Source organism: Harpia harpyja, chromosome 16 (genome assembly GCF_026419915.1).
Source record: "Harpia harpyja isolate bHarHar1 chromosome 16, bHarHar1 primary haplotype, whole genome shotgun sequence".
NCBI classification, from domain to species: Eukaryota; Metazoa; Chordata; class Aves; order Accipitriformes; family Accipitridae; genus Harpia; species Harpia harpyja.
In genome coordinates this window covers 30,350,953-30,371,273 of record NC_068955.1, presented here as the reverse complement: position 1 = coordinate 30,371,273, position 20,321 = coordinate 30,350,953, and the positions used below count along the sequence as shown (strand labels likewise).

Below are 20,321 nucleotides of genomic sequence, written 5' to 3'. Positions count from 1 at the left end.
TTCTCAAAATCGCCAGAATCCAAAGGGTGTAATTCAAGTCAAAAGGGACATTTTTCCCTTCCTGATGCCAATAAATACTGCTACTTCCCAGGGTTACTCTCCTTGCCTTCTGTTTTGGCATGCTACTTTTACCCCATATTTCATGTCATACCCGTACAACCGCAGCATGTAGCCATAGAGCTACACGTACCTTACCAGCGCATCCACCACATCGGACCCCACAATGCCCCATTTCCCCCCACCTCAATGCTCCGTACGAGCTCTCGGTGACTGACAAACTGCCCCGCTTGCCGTCAGTCTCATACAGGACAAGGCACGCTTCCCGCAGCTATTCGGCAGACCGAGGCACATGCTTGCAGTCCAGCACAAAGGCAGAGCTGCGGCTTTGGCTGCGTATGTGCTCATCCACAGAAATTAATAAGTTATTACTACAAATTAAAATATTAAGTTAATGATGTGCATGACTGCAAGTTACAGAGCTGGAAAAGAAGTCCTAATTAAATCAATACAGTTATTAGTGCCTTGTCATCTCTGATTAATTATTAGCTTAATATGCTTCATCATTTTCACTGTTAATGAAAATAGCTGCAGTGCTATCATGGGAAGCAGGGTAACACATAGGAGAAACCAACAGAGCCGTGCTGGAAGTCCTAGCTTTGGATTGAACATCTTCCAGAGAAAAAGGGGAAAACATTTCATTTTGTGGGGTGACAGTCTGACGACATTTAAGTCGGTGACAAAAAAACTCTCGTGGTTTTCAAAGGGGTCAGATGTTCACGCAGGGAATTTCTGATTGCTGAAACGTAGGGGCTGAAGACTTGACTCCTAATCCTGTGCTTAGTCCTGAGCACTTGTTCCACTGCCTCTAAGCCTTTCTCTGAAGTGACAGGATATCACCACGGTCCCTTCAGAAGCCAACATGCAGTACCTTTCCCCAGAGCCCACCCCAATTCCGACCCTCGCCCCACCTTCACTAGATGCACTCCTTATCCCAGAACATAAGGAAGGAATCAGCATAAAATAAGCTGGCAGCCATCAGCTGCGATGTCTGGGTCCTTAGGGCACAGATGTAGCTGAGGACACCTGTCCTTTCATGCCACTGAAAGAGCCAAAAATAATGTACTGAGGTCACTTTTTTCCTTGCTAGCGAAAAGTAAAATAGTACTTTGGACGTAGGTGACTGACAGTATTTACCCAGAGCACAGGGGAGTATAGACTTCCCTCTGTTTTCCTGTCTTCTATCATCCTCTCACTGACCTCAACTTTTCCCTAACTCCTTGTAACAAGCAAGTTTCCTCAGCTGTCCGCAGGAGGCTTTCTGAGTATAAAGACCATGTCAAAACATCATGGATGGGTCTCCACATGTCTCTCCAGCAATAGTGCAAAAGTTACCAAAGGATTGGATACGATTTGTACTGCAATACATGGATCCGCTTCGTAATTAGACAGGAGCTTCATCTTACAAACAGCTTTTACAAACAAGCTCTTTTGGAAAGGTTATCAACAGAAATACAAACATGCACTTCCGAGAACAAAACTGCTCCTTGAACTCATTAATAAAGCTGGTACACAGCGTTCATGCTGCTAATGGGTGATTCAGTAAATTAAATAGACAATGTCACTGTAAAATATTATGTAAAGTTTCTCAAAGATAAAGAGCCACTCAAACAATTTCTCAGGACTCTCACCCTATCACTGTGATTACCTCATGATAAATTGCCACCTGCCCCATGAGTAATGGTAGAGCTTTCTAGTGCCATTTCATCATTTAGTCCCCTTACCGACCGATATCTCTGTTAACGTACTGCAGCAACACTTGAGCTTCCCATGCTTTACTTGCTTTCCATTTCAGTTTTGAAAAGTTCGACCTGCTGCTTATTTTAATAAAGAATTTAATGTGGGACAATCAGCGGCATACAGAAACCCCGTCCCCCGGTATTTAGATCTGAAGCCCAGCTGTTTTGTGTCAAATGTTAAAGAAATAGTTTTCTTTTAATTCTGAGCACTCTGGCTAGCCTACGGTTTGATGAGTGTACAGCATTTCTTTTAGAAATGGGCTGAACTCCAGTGAAATATTTGGCCATTTAATGAGTAGACTCTAGGATAACGATTTTCGTGGGAATCCAAAAAGAGGGAGTAAAGAAAAGGGCTCCCCGTGCTATTCTTAGCTGCAAACAGTTAGATTTGGAATTTTGATTGTAAAGCATGGAATTTATAAATGGTGCCATGCTAAATTTACTTCATTTGTATACAATTCAGCTGGAAAATCAAATGTGTTCCAGTATGTTCCTGGTTAGCATCTCGGTTCTAGTTTTATTGTCTCTAAACTGGTAGAAAAATGCGTTCAGTAAATAGCGCTTGTAAAATTTGTGTTCCAATGTGTGCGCGTGAAGGTTTTATATACACAGTGTGTGTGCGTGAAGATTTTATATAAATGCATGTGTGGGTGCACATGCATGCACACAGACGCTGAGCCGTGATTTATTTCAAGAGGGAAGCCAAGGAAATTCCCACCCCCTACCATTTAAACGATCTGCTCTTTGGCTCTAAACATTCTGTAACTTCTCAGCCAAGGAATGTATTTTCCCTTTCCAATATATATAATTTATTTTGCTGCACACATTAGTTAATGATACAGAGGTACATGATTTAGCCAGTTCTGTAAAAACATTACTGACAGTCTGAGACAGACCCATTTCATTTTGTAAGACCTTTTTTTGCTGGTGTTCCACGGCACAGCGTGAATTAACAGTGATCATCAACGCAAGGATTTGTCCCATAGACTTTGTACTCCAGCAATTTTTTGTAATTAGACTGGCTTCCCGGGGTTAGATGAGCTTTTAATTACTATATTGATGTAGGTAAAAAGGACTTTACGCTGGTTTACGTTGGGGGGGGGAGGGGGGCGGGAAGACGGGAGCCGGCTATTTTATTTCACTACTACTTTGCAGAGAATTATTCCTGGGATTTTTAAAAACAGGCGATGAAATGCTCATCATAAATCCCTTAGCGGGGGGGGGGGCGAGGCGAGCGGCCGCCGGCGGAGCCCATTTCCCAGCCGGGAAGAAACGAAGCACCCCCCAAACTTCACCCAAGACCCCCCCCGGGGCTCACCCCATCCCCGCGCACCTTCCGCCCCAGACTTACGTGGTCCCCAGGGCGCTGCGGCCGGCAGCCTGCGCAGGTGGATCTCATCCTTCTCCATCTCCTAGCCGAGCCCCGCAACCCCGCAGCCACTTGGTACCAAACTGAACTTCCCAGGAGCCCTCCTCCTCCTCCTCTTTCTTCCTCCTCCTCCTCCCTTTCTCCCCCCTCCCTTGCCTTTTTTCGGGGAGGGCGCGTTCATCCAGCCAGCGGCACCGCTTCCCCCCCCCCCCCCCTTCTCCGCCTTCTCCCGGCTACACTTTAAATAAAGGCGCCGGCCCGGCCCGCTGGGAGCGCAGCCCTCCGCGGGGAGCCGGCCCTCCGCCCACCCGCGGAAATCTCCGCGCCTACCTGCGGAGGAGGAGGAGGAGGAGAAGGCAGCGGCCGCCCTGACCTTGGGGCGCGGAGCGACGGCGGCAGCTGCCGGGCGGGGACAAACGCGCCCGCGAAAGGTCAGCGCGCCCTGCGCGCCCGCGGGGGAGGCCGCGGAGCGAGTGCCCGCGGGAAGGGAGAAGAAGGGGCAGCGCTTCGTTGGAGCTGAGCCCCCCCCTGCGGTCTCTGAAATGAAGGTGATTTAATTGTTCGCCCCCCCCCCCCCCCCCCCTTGCCTGTTTTTTATGGGTATTAAAAGCTCCCGCACCTTTCAGTGGAAGAAAAAGAAAAGAAGGAAAAAAGAAAAAAAGCCAGTCTGGGTCCGCTACTGAAGCACAGCCATCGTCTGTGAGTGCCGGTGGTAACTCCAGGCCAGACCTCTCCCCAGCTCACCTTCCCCCCGTCTTTCCCACTGCCCCACCTGGGATGACATTTGGCTCCATCCCCACCGAAACAGGCAGGATCCTTCCCCAGGGAGGCTGTGCCTGCCGCGGGGGCAGCCGGCTGCCTCCCCTCCCCAGGTCTGGGCCAGGAGGGATGCTCTGAATACCACAGGAAAGACCAACAAACTTGGGGCCTCACAGAACACCACCGGGTTACTTTTCTTTTTTTTTTTTTAAGAAATGCGAGGTGTAAAATAGCTGCCACTCGCTTTTTACACCTCCAGCTGGGTGGCTACAGTATTTGCACAGGAGTTTGAACAGGATTCCAGGCTTATTCATCTCTACAGATTTAAACCCCTCTTCAATGCCCCATGGGAATTCCCTGGTCTTCTCCAAACCTGCTGCCTGCTCTCAGGCTGTGCTGCAGAAACCCACTTAGACAAAACTGACGCAGATTTATCCGCACCATTCTCTGCCTGCTTTCTCTTTTTTTAATCTCGGACAAGCACTTAACCCTCAAAAATGCAAAGACAGAAGCGTGCAAGGACTCTGCCAGAAGAAAACAGGCTCAGCAGGCTTCCCAATTTCTGGCAGGCAGCCCCCAAGTACCCCACAATTGCAAGCTCTTCACACAGCCATGCTCCCGCTGCACCCAGGTCCTTCCCGGTCCCCCAACACCCACAAAAGGGACCTCACCGAGTGGCATCTTGCTGGTGGTACTCACCCCCAGGCTACAATGAAGCTGTGTGGAGCAAGAACCAGTTGGCCTGTGGGTCTGAGCAACCTCCTCTCCCCTTGCTCAGAAAACAGGGTGCCCAGCATCACTGGGAGGTGGCATGGGGCACAGGACTCCCCGCCACATGACAGCGAGCAGACACTGGTCCCGCTTAAATCACAGTCCTAATTCTGCTCTCAGCTCTCTGTTACCGAAATGACAGCAGGTTACGGCTCAGATAGCTCTGTGGGACTGTATTTTTAAAATTGTAAAAGCATCTTTCCTGGGTTGGTTGGAGGTTTGACACGAGGGATAGAAAACACACTGAGATAAATCTATAAACAAGGGAATTTATGCATGTGGACTTTTACTTCATGGAATATAATCCCTAGAGGCTTTGAAACTGAGTCGGGATGCTTTTAGGCTACATTTCATATCTTTTTACTCCTTTTTAACTTTTGTGCTTTTTTGAGTTAGTATGGATTTCGACTACTTTTAAAATGCACATTACTTAGTTTATTATTAGCAGAAGAGCAGGCAAGTAGATTGTGTTGAACTGAAGCCTCGCTTACCAGCTTGCTTAACCAGAGATCAAAGGCACTTGGGAGCATGCTCTTTTTCCTTTGCCTAAAATTAATTTATTTTGGATGGAGATTTGCAACAGAACCAGAATTCGGGCACAAGACCAACATATATATTTGTTTTACGAATGTGAAACACAAAGAAATCTGAAAATAATGCTGGATTCCAGTATCCTATCTCGTCATGACCACAAGCTCCATGAGCAACTGCTGACTACAGCCGGGGCGGGAACCCAGCCTGGATGTACGCGTGCACAGTGCAGGCACAGCATGTGCCTTCACCATCAAAGGGCTACCTTTTCTGCAGGTAATTCTCTGCTGAAAGCCCAGCCAGAGGCAGGCCAGCTGATCTATGACATAATTTTGTAACAAGCTTTAGGAAGTTCTAGTCTGACAAGCAGTATTTCAAAAAATTAAGCTTGTATTCCAGCCCCACGCATGGGGAAAAATAAAAATAAAGTTAACATTACTGCCCCATTCCAGGTGTTTAAGTGTTAAAGAGCAATCATTTATTTTTAGTGTGTCCTGAAAATTAAAATACATTAATTGCCTAGTATTATTTTAGAAGGTCCTGGGCTGACATGGCCCAGATTTGAGTGGAAATGGAAAAATCTCGGGGTGCTGTGGAACCTGTGCTCCACCCAGTAGTTCTGAGAGGCAGGACATCAAGTTTCCTACCCACTCCCCTAGATGAGCTCCAGCAGATCCCTTAGCTGCTTTGGAGAAGCCCATTGTTTGAAATAACTATAAAGATAATGGGAAAATCATGCATCTGCACAGAGACCTTCACTCTGTACTGCTTCCACACACTATTTCATTTACCTGCCAGTATTCCCTGGGCTCCTCCCTGAGCGTACGTAGGGACTTTGTAATTAGACTAACATCAAAGGCTGGACCACTCTTGCACCTGAAGTGACAGAACTGAGCAGTGGGACTGCTCAGCCTCTGACCGTGCACGAAAGCAGAGGAAATATGATTTGTCTTTTCAAGAGCCCCATGAGCTAAAATAGGCTGTTGAGCTGATAGGAAGCAGAGACTCTAGCTAGTTTTCTTCCTTAGCGTGTGATAAACCCAGTGTGCCATCTCAACACATACTTGCGAGAAGAATGGTAAAGGGACAGAGAATCTACTGTCTATGCAATAAAACAAAAATGCTTTCTTAACAGTTAGGAAGGAGACAGTGCTGCTTGGCATCCACACCTATAGTAAGTGCACTTGCTGGAAATATTTGTCATCTGCTCCTGCAAAATGTATTGTGTACCTTTATAACAATAATAATGCAGTTCTCAGCTCTTGTGATTTGGAGCTGAGCAAAGGCTCCGGATGTTTGGGGTGCTCGTGCTCTGGGGAAATGCCTGCCTGTAATGCCGGCCCCACCATCCCAAACAGCAAAACAAACAAAGCAGTCCACCAACCACCTCTCTGCCTCGTAGTTGCCTCTGAACTATTTTTATGAACTCTTTTACACTTTTGAGGGGCACGCAGTGAAGGCAGGGATACACTCCAGCTCTCCTTTTCGGCTGGGGCATCCGGAGATAAGAGCCCATATTCCCTGGCAGCCACCCGAAACAACACGAACACAATCACATGATGATGAAACAAACCCTGGCCAAGGCTGTGACAGCAGCGTACCCCCTGCCTCCTCGCCTTCAGCACTACAGGCAAAACACTCCCTGGCTGTCATCGATGCACGCGCAAAAAAAGGTAACAGATGTGTTGTATATGAGGTAGAGAATCAGGTTCCAGAGAGCCCTAAAAATCACAGGCAACACAGGAAAGATAAACAGGGAATGATAAGTCAGAATATAAAAACTAAGGCATACCCAGAGAAATTAGCAGGTAGTAAGATTAAGATGAACAGGAAGAGATTTTTTTCCACATAATATACTGAAACCGTAAGATTATCATGTAAATTATCACATAATAGTAAATATAACAAACCTATGGACACAGAGCATCGTTACATTTCCATGCGACACAAGTGAAGTCAGAAGCACAGCTTTTTTTAAGAAGGCATGAGAAACATTTAGGAAAAATAGGTCCAATGGTGTCTACTGTACAAAGTAGTCTGGCCATAATTTTCAGCTCAGTAAGCTCTTAAGCCTCTGGTTGTTGGAAAGGCATTTGTGGGGAAGGATGTTCTGTTTCTTATCTCCTTTCCTTGCTACTTACCACTGACAGACACTGGGTCCTGGGCTAGATGGACCTCAGAGTATGGCAAGTCTTTTGGCTGTGTAACATTTAGCATTTATGTAGAACTCATGTACCTAAAGCACAGAGTATTTTACTTGTTATGGAACTCATTTAGGTCAAGTATGGTTCTGTGTTGGAATTAAGCAGATACTGCTAAAAACATTATTTCATCAATGCCCCAATCTTGCAAGTGCTTCTGTGCATGCTTATATTAAATATTACTTCTGTGAACAGTCTCTGTTTTTTTCTTTTTTTGTGTGATTTAACATTTTGCCAAAGTTGAGCGAGAAAAATGTTACTGTTTGTAAATAGTAATGTCTAGTATGCCAAATACATGCTCAAAGCTGAAGGCAGTTTAAGGACTGAATCAAACAATGTCTATAGTGAAAAACACCCACTGCTTCGCAGGTCTTTGCCTGTGCCAATGGCAGAAGCAGGTTGGGGGTCACCACACATTCCCTAAATTAAGAATAAATATTTAGAATGACTGATTTTCACAAGTTTAGACAATGTAAGAGAAGTGAAAAAATGAAGTTCTGCATAAGAGCAGAAAAAAATCAGAACAACCCCCCGTGCTTCTGCATATGTGAAGACTATTCCCTTTCTCACGTCCCCATGAAATGCTTTCACTAGTTACTATTAGCCACTACGGATATGTGCAGGGTTTTCCCATTAATGCTGCTGAAGTTTCCAAGTGTCATTCTACAGAAGTTAGAGGAACCTCCCACTTCTTCCCTCTGCAATTTACGGTTGGAAGTAACACCACCCAAGAGCCCAGCCAGGACTTTGAAATTAAATTAGAAGATGCTGTAAACTGTGTTCACAGGAACAGCAACAGAGAAGATTTGACTCAGACCATGTGAGTCACAGTTGGTCTCCAATTCTCCCCTTGCTACTGATGGAAGGAAATTATGACAGCCCAGCTGTGCTGGCCAGAGGGGTGGGGGAGTGAAACTGAGCCCACTCCAGTTTTTTTTAACCCTCTGTCTTTGGATCCAGTCCCCCTCTCTGTCCCAAAGCAGATTCAACTGGACCCAAGCTACTGCTGATCTGAGTTTTCCTGACTCATTTTTTATGATTGCCATCATCACTTTCAAGCTTCTATAGGAATCTGCTGCTGTGCTTAAAATTATCCTTGCATTTAGAAAATGTTTTCCTAATCTCAATCCCTTCTTGCTATAGGGCAAGTCTATCAGTCCATGGCCACTTCCATTAGACATGAAAGTGTACGTTCCCTTCTCTTTGATCTGCGTGGCTACCAGTTAGCAGCAGCTATTGCTTACCTTCTTGAACTGAAGCTTCAGGTAACCAGCACAGGAAAAATAAGAACAGTTTTCACGTACCTTTGCTTTTCTTTTTTGGTGCTATACAGTCCCAAGCAAAAATCAGCCCGCAGTGCTTCCATGTGCAAAGTGCAGCTGCATGCTGTGACCTGCTTCTGTATCTTTGGTCTTAAGCAATGAAGTTTAAAAAAAGAAAATTGCTTACCAGAAGTGACTCTTAGAGCTTTACTGCCACTTGAATCATACTGAGGAAAAAAGGGTGAAGTATTTACCTGTGACTCGACTTGCCACTCTTTGCATTTATAGGAGCCAGCATCTCCCGACACACATTTAGTCTGGGTGTTTACTGTAACTTCTTTTTTGAACCTGCAATTGTTACACCATTTGTAAAGGAAGCAGCAAAGCCTTTTCTTACAAGATACAAAGAGGCACTAACAATGACTCAAACTAATACCCTTTTAGTGGCTTGGATACTGGAAGACTGTAGCCCATGTGCTACAGTCATCCACAAGACATCTACAGGACAGAGACAGCAGAAATAGCGTCCTGCACAGCCTAGCAGCCCACCAAGAGACAAGTTTTTAACACTTCATTAACGGTAATGGGAGTTTTGCCATGAGCAGCAATGGTTTTCACATGCCAGGACCTAAACACTTTCATATCCTCATTAGTTATCAGCAGATATGCCACTAAAACAGCTCAACATTTGATAGCCACTGGAGATTAGACTCTGAAAAACTCAGATTTGATAGCACTTCCAGAAGGCTCTGCTGGTGCTTCTAGCCCTTCCGTGGGGCCACCTGCCCCCCAGGATAACAGAGGTCACCCCTACAGTCCCAAACCACCCTATTGTGCTCCCTATCCATCTCACCTCCTAGGCAGCCAGGAGCCCAGACTGATGCCACAAATGATGAAGCCAAAGGCCTTTTTATTCCCTGGTGAATTCTGAGGGATCCCTCCCTTCCCACAGCTCCCACCTCCCTGCAGGGCAGGCAGCGGAGCTGCCCCTCTCCCCTCAGGTGTTTCCAGTTGGCAGCTTCGCCGCAGCTGGGAAGATGCTGAAGCCACTCTTAACTCTGTCCAGGCTGCTGCCACCTCTGTGCATGTGATCCTGTCACAAGTGCATTTTATGCAGTGGTAGCTGACAATTTAAGACCATTATTTTACAACACCACTTCACAAAAAGTAGCAAGTTAGGACTTGGGTAAATGAGCGAAGACCTGCAGTTGTAACAGTACCAGATAGTAGTATAACAGCAGAGAACCTGTTGCACTAATATTTGGATAATATTACACATGATCATATGTCTGCTTTTTCAGAATTTAATTAACATAGTGCAAGTCTCCATGGTCTACATACAGCAATTATTTCCCAGGTAACATACAAATATTATAAGGTCTTTCCATGGACATGAGACTTTAGCAGTGAAATTACACATCTGACTATAACTAAATTGTAGCTTTAAATTCTATACTTTCATATATTCAGTTACAACTGCTGGTAACAGGTGTCTGCTAATTTTTTGGTGTGTTTGTGTTTTTTTTTAAAAAACTGGTTACATTATCTATTTTAATATCCACAATTTATCTCCAAGGTGTTTGTGGTTTAAACGTGTGAATCATGAATTCAGTCGGGACCTCTGTGAAGCCTCCCTGGAAACAAGGCAACAATGAACTGAGAATCCAGCCCACGGCTGTGAGTCAATAGCAAATTCTGAGAGATTCACCAGTATTTTCCAAAACACGAATATCCAAGGACCTGCATGAGAAACTTTGAGGGTGACAAGCTGGTTAAAGAAACAGTTGTGTTCACTTTTCCAGCCTCAAACCTCCATGTTTCTGCAGGACAGGTATTGAAAGAAAGAAGTGCAGAATATTTTGAAGAAGAATATTTTAATATGCAATCATCCATCTGGGACAGGGCATGCAGATCTTAGCAAGACAGAGCATCACCTGCAATAGATGAGTGCTGGTCTTGGTAATCAGGTATGGTTCTGTCCTCATGGATGTGTTTTTGAATGTCAAATGGATCCAAGAAAGAATATAGACATTTTTACCTTGTGCTTTGAATCTGTATAAATAAAATAATGCAGCAGTGATTGTTTCCTGGTCAGATTGAACACCACATACTTTCCAGCAATGTATCTGTAAATATTACTAGCTTGGCTATACCCAACTGGGTAATTAAGAGTAACAAAACCATGCCAGTTGTTATTGTACACAAATGCACCAGCAAAATGCATCGCTTACAGCCCATAACACACACTGATGTTTTAAAAGCAAGTGGCTGACACTGGGTCCGGTGTGTTCCCGCAGCCCAGGTCTCTGCTTTCTTCAAAGCACTACCGGTATAAATCAGGGTGGGAAGTGAGGCAAAGCAAAAAGGGATGACAAAACCAAGGTGACACAAAAGCCTATAACTGTTGGCTAGGCTGAGCGACGAGAGGGCTGGACAAGAAGGAATAAAAATGCTTGATAAAAAATGTTTGTAAACTCATGGCATCTCATTCACTGTGACTAAGCCAAAGTAGAACTTCTCCAATTAGCTGTTGCCGCACGCCTGGGTAGGTGTGACATCCAGGCCATTTCTTCAGCTTTAATGTCACCTTCTCCACCTAATCTTAATAAATCTCTTTAATTGCACCACTTGGGACTTAATCCGTCATTTGAGGATTTTTTTGTAGCTCACCCTTAAGTCTGTCAAACAGACATCTATCTGCAAGAAAAGAAGAAAGGGTGTTTCACTACTATTTTTGTCAGGACTGTGATCCAAGAGGTACCAGATTAAGGAGTTTTCTTTCAGAGGTGAGCTGCCTTTCAGGAGAACTCGAATCACGGCAGCCTCTTGCTGACCACAGATGAAAACAGTATTTGACGGGTTTCAGGAAGTTCTGTGTGTATTGTTTATGTAGATCAAGGTGGAAAATAAATACATTCACACAAATTTCTGGTGATTCATATTCTTCTCAAAACCAGCTCTTGAATAGTCCCTTTCAAAACATAGGACCTTCAACAGCTCTGAAAGTTTGCTGGATTCTTGTATTGTGCCTTGACCCGTGTCTAGTCACTGCTCTTCTCGTAACTTGTTGCCATAGTCTGGCAGTTCTTTTTCAGCTGCTGGGTTGCTGACATGCTTCGTCCTCTGCTCCTACGTCACAACAGATGTGATGGATGCAATTTTTTGCCATTAACCAGGACCACAGCAAAATATGTGCTTGGCAACATGCCTGCTGACCCCAATCCATCTGTGTTCATTCTGGGACTGAAAACGATGGGGTTTTTCCCATTCTGTGTTGCTGCACAAGAATAAGGGGGAGATCTGGTCATTAGTTACCACATGCAAACCTATTTTATCAGCTATTCCAATGATAAATTAAAACCAAGAGACTAATACTCGGTTCTTTTACACTAACAGCAGGTTGAATTCCTGGGGGAAGATGCCAACACATATACTGAAGATGAGGATATCCACAGCTATGAAGTGATGTTCTCAGCACAAGGTCTGGAAGGGGACCAGTGACACAGTAAGAGACCTTACAGTGGCTGATTCTGCTCCAACTCCTTTTTCACATGTATAACCTGCACACCCAACAACCCACCCACCTTAAAATAATGGTACCTGAAAACAAGTCCTCAGATACCTTTCACTGTCAGATAATAAAGATTATTATTTAATTATTGATTATATGCATGGGAACAATAAACCTGAATAGAATAAAGAGAAGAAATCTCAATGTTCTTTTTGAATATTTGTTTAAATACTTAAAAAAATACACTTACTATAAACTTATAAATACCTTTAATTCATCAGATGTTTTGGTAACATCTGGAAATATGTAAAAACAATTCTGAAAAATGACAAGCTAAAAATCTGGTTTCAATTCTTAAAAAAGCTTTTAAAAATCTTTTTTTCCTCTGCCTTAATTTTCATACCTTTATCAGGTATACTTATATAAGTTCTTCTCCATGAATCTCGTGTCTTGAAAGACTCACAGACGCAATTGATCTTTATCGTGTTCTTTTAAAACACAAGGGGGCACCAACAAGCTAGTGGAGTAAGATAGAAACTATTCACATACAGTAAATCAGAAAAACCTGTTATGACTCTTGATAGTCTTCTCAAGTGAGACAGATTTTGAAAATAAAGGAAAGCAATGCAATGCTTTATCATTCCTTCATCTGAAATGACTGGGAAAGTAATCCTTGGCATGTGCATATTATGCTGCCTCATTTCTTTTATTAGCTCGAATTTGGATTATTTCTGACTGCAGATGGTTCTCTAGGAAGGTGGAATCCTGTTTCCTTGCTTTTATAAAGAGGGAATCCAGCTTCTAAGTAAAAAAAGTACCAAGTGCCCCCCCCAAATGCAAAGTTGAGCCAAAGAACCATTAGCTTTCTTTTTAACATAGAAATATCAGTGATGCTTGTGTTACTCAAAGTTCCAGTCCCTTTTTGATTTCTTTGTATTTCCATAATAAAGCCAACTAAAAAAAGGAAGTCTTGAAATATAAATTAAGATATGAAAGTTCTTAATGTAGCATGATCCCATCTATTGCAATATGGGCATCTGCACACTCAAAGAAGTGGAATTTGCCCCAATGCGGAGGGTAAGCACGAGACCCACCACCATGTAAATCCTGAGAGCAGAGCTGGGGTGTGATGCAAGGGGAATCTAAGCTCTGCTTGCTCACATTTCTAACTGCTGAATTTCTGCCGTGCTTTTCTAGTCCCATTGCAAGATCCTGTGACAGGTTGTAAGGTTACGTATGTGAAAGATCAGTTGCTATTCATTTTCCCACTGTTGCTCATAAAAGATAGCTAAATTCAAGGGAACATGGTGTTTTAGTGCAATGAATGAAAGCAAGTCACTTTGGGGACTTCAGTGAATGGTTTTGACAGAGTACTTTTCTTTCTAACTTTTCCATTTTTCTCTTCTTTGACTTCAGACACTGAAGGTTTCCTCCCTAGGTGTTTCCCGCTTTCTTAGGTACACTCTCATTCTTCCTGGATTTTTTATGTTCTTCTAATTCTCAAGGTAATTATCTGTCTAGCCCTTCCCTCTTCCCAGGCTAAACAAACATTGATAGAACTAGTTTTCAAAGGAATTAACACTTTCCAGGTGAACATGAGGTCTCAGAGGAGACTCCACTAACTGAGAGCTCATTTAGGTGGGACCCTTAAGTCCACAGGTAACAATCACAAGGAGGAAATATGGTTTTTGCAAGTGCTAAACTATTGTCACTCATTTAAAATCACAGCTGAGCCCTGCACACCCCTGTATAGAGTTAAAATGGTTTAGCAATGTAGTCATACCATACACAGGACGACTATTCCATTCATATGATGATGATCCAAGTATGAAAGTTTCAAGCTTCTATTATTCTGCTTGGGAAAATGGTTCTACAATGACACAGATCTCACTGTTAAGATTTTCCTGATAATTTACCATGTTTGGACCTGCACAATTGCAGAGAATTGCTTTTCCCATTCCCTGTGTTCATATAGGTTCTGAACTGCCTGTTCACTATTGTGTTCGTCTGTCTGCCACATTCAGGAAGAATTTATTAGTGGATTTCAAATAATGAAAGCTGCAGATGGGATAACCTGTACTATCAATTTATCTGTCCCAGAACAAAGATGGAGGTGGTTTTGCAGAACCAAAGGCAGAAGGTCTCTGGGGAGGTTCGGGAGACCAGGAGCAGGGCACTGCTGGATTAGAAGTCCCTCTGCATTAATTGCACGCAGGTATAACCTTGACTGCCATGTAATCACAGCTCTTAAGTTTCTTTGCTCAGATACCCTCCAATTTGTAGACATGAAAATACAATTGCTTGTAGCCATGAAAATATTGTTTGTTATTTCTTACCTATTTAATGTAGGTAGAACTGCTAGTTAATGGTTTCCAGATTGAGAAAACTCTTTTGGCTTTGTAAATATATATGTGTTGAAGAAGTAAAGTATTCTTTAAATTCATCATAAACTCAGAAGTATCCCATGACTTAAAAATGGTTTTGTGGATAAAACAAGAAGAGGGAGTTAAGAGACGTGAATCCTTTTCACACCATTAACTACCTTGCTTGTGAATATGAGTCAGCTAACTTGTCTGTGCTTTAGTTCTCATGTGTAAATGTTTACCTTCTACATTACTGACAACAGGCCCAGTTACCAGGAAAAAAAATAGACCATCACTCCTGCAAACTTGAGACCGAAGCCTGGCTTTTCCAACCTTAGCAACAGTGGCTTCCGACTGCGCTTACCAGCCCTTGAAATCAGGGAAGTCTCTGGTTTAATAAAGTTTGTAGGTGTGTGAGAGGGGCTTTTTCTTCAGTCCCTTAATCTTAAATAGTTGGTGTGATGGAGTATAGGAGAGGAGCAGGTCAGTTTAGGAGTGTCCAACTGTTGCCTAAGCCAAATTTTTCTCCCCTTCTTTTTACTTAATTCCAAAAACACTAGTGGTTTTACTTGTATTATGCCATATGTCTCCAACTATGTTTATGATACAGGCATTTTTTGTGTGTGTGTGCTGGTAGCAGTGTTAACTCCTGCACTTGCAAAAGCTCGAGTTTTGCTTGCGCTGAACTGCACAACATCACTTCAAGCAGAACTGTTCCTGTCTTATACTGCTGGGACATTCAACAGTCATTTCATTCACTACAATTGCCAACTGAACATCATCGCCTGATGCTTTTGTTCAGAGCTTCAATGATCAATATTCACTGACACCCTCATGTTTTACTTACTTTTCATGAGTCATTATTCCTACAGTTATTTTCATGTTTACCTCCTCTCTTTCCCTTAGATAAGTACATTCTATTCATTTTGCCTTCCTCTCATTTATGTTCTTTCCCTCTTTTATCTACAGATATTTTACATGTGTGCCCTAGACTTCTGGGATGCCTTTGATAGATGCCTTACATTAAGCATGACTGCAGCATCCATCTCTGCAGTGTATCCAAACAATATACAATACAAGTGACAACACCAGGGAAGCTAGCCAAGGACACCAGAGCAATCTCTATCATTGCAAAAACTGTCCTGGAATTTTTAACATTCACATAAAACATCTGTTTCTCATCCATGCATGGTACTTAATATATCTTCCTCAGACATATGAATCAACTCTTTGGGGATTGGGATGCATTGTTTTAGGGAAGCAAGGTAGTCTGTACATGAAAATGAAATTATACAGTGATTATGGTTCCACATGAATAACTTTCGGTGGCAGCACTGGCTTAATCCATCCCTCTTCCTGTACATGCTGGGCCTTTTATTGCTGCACTCACTCTTTCCCCTGCACTATGGCTCTGCAAGCATATGAGAAACTACTCAGGTAACTTAGCTGAATGGGGGAAAAAAAAAAAAGAAAAAAAAAGTTTTGTTTTGTTTTCAGTTGAATCAGTTTCTCAAACCATCTCACAACATGACAGCACACATGCTGGTGATGGTCCAGCGCAGGAGGCAGCGCTGAAAAGGGGGAAGAGCTAAGGGCTACTTGGAACATCCTAAATAACCATGCTGCTGAATGTGGCACGAGGGCCTGAATTGGAATCAGTCATAGAAAAGTTAGAAAATGCCCCATTGTGAATACTGAAACTTCTAACATCATGGATGTCAAGTCTGATAGAATTTCATTTCGGGCAGCAATGCAAACTTCTGAACTTTATTTCATTCACTATGTCAACTGTGACATGTAAAGTTCCAATCAACCTGAAATAAAGTGTTCTTTCCAAAGCATGGAACTTTCCTGCAGACAGGAAATTCTCTTACTAACCAACCAAGTAGAAATAAAGTCAAATGATGAATACAACCTGTTTTTCTTGCTGTTACATTTAAATTTCCACCCAAGACAATTGAAAAAGTAGAAAGAGGCTCTTGACGTGATAAAGATAATGCTGCAAAAGCAAAGTACCTCAACCTTTCCAAACCCCAAAACTCACTCAAAAGTAAAGCTTTCCAGCTGTAGTGCTGTTTCTTATCTGTGCTGTGCATGTTTGCTGCAGATTTCCCCTTTGTTTTGCACACTAAATTTGTATTGATGACAAAAGGAACTTTGATCTACAAAGCTGAATTTTATTCATGAGCTCTAGAGCTGTACTTTAATTGGAACTAGTGTTTCCTGAATGCATTTGATACATGCAAAACTCAAAAGCAGTTAGAAATCTCAGATATATTAGATAATATAATACACCAGGGAATCAGAAAAAGATAACTAACCTGAATACAGAAATGCACAGAGCTCACATAACTCATATGCATCCATACATTCAGCCCCTCTCCCCACTTTCTACCCTCTGTATTTGGCACCAGTGCACAGAAGTCCATTTCCAGTGACAGAGGCAATAGCTGCCCCCTCTTCAGGTGGCTCTGTTTCAGTGGCACATCATGCTAGAAACAAAATGAGGTAGTAATAAATATGTACTCCTTGCCTTCAAAGAACCTGGCTGTGAAAAAAGGGAGGTGGCGGCCGTAGTTCCAGAATTTTGAGAGTGCGTAGCTTTGCTGTTATTGAACATCAAACGCTCAACTGATGAGAAAAACCTGATCTGGCAGAACTATACCAGCATCACCTTCAGCATTGCAAAGCTTTAAAAATTATGATAGCTCTTGTGATTTTTGTCAGGATTGAGGAAGACACCCTTTCATCCTAAATGCACTTCATCGCCCTTGTTTCTGGGGAGTGAAAACCCACTGACTTACATTTTCTGTTGAGAACATAATGCAAACTAGTAGCAGGGAATAAAATCCTGAGGATGTGTTTCATCTGCTTTGGCCCGGGTCTGATGCCAAGAAAACCTCCAGCAAGATGAAGGGGTAATCGGCATCGGATAGGACTGGCATCAGAACTAGGAGAGCCCAAGGTAGCTCTGTTAAATAGCTACTGGACTTGCAGGGCAAGGAAAACATTGGAAAGAAAAATGTTTAGTGAGGACTACATGGTCTGAATCTGGCTCCTTTCACTGGTGTAATCAAAAGCAACTCCGGTTAAGTCAATAAAGTTACAATGGTAAGTGGGAATAGTAACAAAAGTTTGGTAATTAAAGAACTTTGGGATGATGTCAGACAATATAATGTTTAAGTTTTGATAAGAGGCTAAAACAGTAGTTCGAGAGTCGTCTAGTGTAGAGCTTAAGTATTTATACATATTTTATTAGCATTCATTTTATAATTACTAAAATGTTATTGTGCCAGATGTATATTTATAAATACCACCGGATTCACTGCAGCACCAACTTTATTTATGTGATAAATATTGACATGTTTGTCTTAGAAAATGGTCTCTTTTGCTTGGGCATCTTTAATTAGTTCCACTTTCTGTCATTCTCTGGAATTGATTTTTGCATGTTTACTCTTTCTGAACTGTGTGTACAATCCTCGCATAAATGCCAGAACTTGGGTGATATGTTGTTCATCTCTGAAGCTTTGTTAAAGTGTTTTGAAAAGTGAAAAATGGAGGTTTCTATAAATCTGCCAGAGAATCGTAGCCAGTTTTGTTTTTTTTTTTTTAGAAGTTGAAGAAACTTGGAAATGGGCAGGAAAAGTTTAAATGTGTTTTCTTTAACAGTTTGAAACGTCATATTTCATGTTGCTATTATAAACAGTGAAATGCCCTATTACCTTATTTGGTTAAAAAAGCCGACAAGCTATATGCAGTGGGTATTCTGCCTTAAAGACCTTTTTTTACAACAATTATTAATTACAGTGCATGATAGTTGGCATACCATATTGGTGCTACTGAGCTGAGAAGCCAAATATTGAAAGTTACTGTTTGAAGGTTCAGTTCACAACCTCTCTGTTTGGATTAAGAGCAGAATGCTTGTGTGAATTTTTTTGCAAAAAGTTGATCTTCCAATGTTTAATGGAAGTGGTATTATTACACAGGCCATGTCTCCAAAGTCGTCTTAAAATGAACAACAAAACAGTTTAAAATGCAAACATACGTTTCATAAACTTTGGTTTATTTGACTTTTTTTAAATGAGGAGATGAATTTTACAGCTGACAAAGTAGAAATTAGACAGTATTGTTTTCAACAAGCATCCATTCTGAGGTTTTTTAAGCTTCATAACCAAGATTTCTATTTATCTTAGATTACGCAATACTCAGGGGCTGGAAGTCTAGTCTGTGTAAGAATTTTCACATTGCTCTGCATCCCATTTTCCAGGTTAGTTATCTGTTGCAATCTATGCCTAAACATAGATGTAGCATTTAAAAGCTCTGTCCTGGTCTACAGTGTTCAGACATGAATCACCACATAACTTCCCAACACGTTAATGGCATTTATTCAAGAGGAAGAAGTTGATCTCACAAGACACATGTCAATGCTTGCCCATGTGTTAGGTGGCAAGTCTGGTTTCTAGAGGTGTTAAATTACAAAAAAGTATGACTATCTTTATATGAACATATCACCAATGTTTTAAATGTAAAAGTGGAATAAAAGAAACAATTGTGGAAGATTGAGGAGAGAGAATTTACCCAATAGGACTTTGCTCATCCAAGATTCACATAAAGAACAGTGTTTGAGGTGCTGTAAAAGTCCACCAGCATGATATTCACTGGAGTTTTACAGCACAAAATGGGGGGTGGATCTACATGTACAAATGCACTGTGAAACAAGAAAGTTCATCATCTTCAGACCCCTGCACTAAGGCACTGGCATCTGAGCTTTACTTCCTTTTTTCCCCTCACAGATGATCTGGGACGATACCAAATACCATATAGAGAATAGCCATTCTGGCATGCTCTGGCCAAGTGAAAGACTGTCTTTTCCCTCGAAATTCATAGGTATTTTGCTGGTTTGGGTATGGGATCAAGTCTGCCAAGAGATTGTTAATACTTGACATTACGTGGCTCTGTAAGTGCCTGTGTTACTACCAGGTAAGTAATCCAAGATTGTCATGAAACACAGCACCAACCTTAAAAGTGAAATAGAAATGCTCTTTACTTTTTGAAAATTTCAAATTCAGCATTGTTTTTCCAAGTTCAATTACAATAACAAAGGGAGTTCAATGATTTTAACTTGCTTTAATTGTTCTTGCCTACTTACAGGCATGAGAAAACATGTCTATGATATAAACCTCCAGATTACCTGTCTATTAGTATAAATCTGAACTCTAAACTCTGAGTTAAATGCAAGCACGAAAGAGTGGTTTGTTTCATTTCAGAAAGATTTTTCAGTTTTGTATCTGAAAATAGTGGTCACTGAAATGTAATTATTTGATGGGATGATGTGTAGTACAGGAGCTAATCCTGTCCTTGCTAAATTCTAACACAAAGGACAGTAGGAACATTTGAATTCAGGTGCAAAACCTGAAGCGTGGGAGCATTTTCCTCTAGGATTTGTGCCCATTACATTATAAGATTCAATCCAAATTGCCTATCCAAGGCCCTTTCAGTCTCTGGCTTGCTCACTGGGGCAGGTGTCAGAGCACATCATTTATGGAGTGTCTCACTGGCACATTTCCCCTCGCTCGGCAGAGGGCTGGCAAAGTAGCTGTCTCTTGTTCCTACTAAGTCCTCAAAGAAGGCATAAAGCAGTACCTAACCCAGCGTGTCTCTGGCTTGGGAGAGAATTTCACTTCATCAGTTTAAAGACTCCTGAATTACTGTCTGTTTGTCAACTTTTCCAATAGCTGTTAGTGTATGCAACGAAAGA

The 20,321-nt window shown here is 42.2% G+C and overlaps 1 protein-coding gene across 3 annotated transcripts in view; it reads right to left on the bottom strand.

Annotated features, from left to right (window-relative positions):
- Positions 1–3,367, bottom strand: part of ANO1 (anoctamin 1) — an 82,418-nt gene extending 79,051 nt beyond the window's left edge. For 2 of the 3 annotated variants that reach the window (XM_052811412.1, XM_052811414.1), the window contains exon 1: positions 3,130–3,288. In XM_052811412.1, the coding sequence (XP_052667372.1) occupies positions 3,130–3,205 (76 nt within the window). In that variant the 5' untranslated portion in view covers positions 3,206–3,288. Of the gene's footprint in view, positions 1–3,129 lie in introns of all 3 variants that reach the window. The other variant, XM_052811413.1, reaches the window with a different exon arrangement.
- Between the last annotated feature and the right edge of the window lie 16,954 nt (positions 3,368–20,321).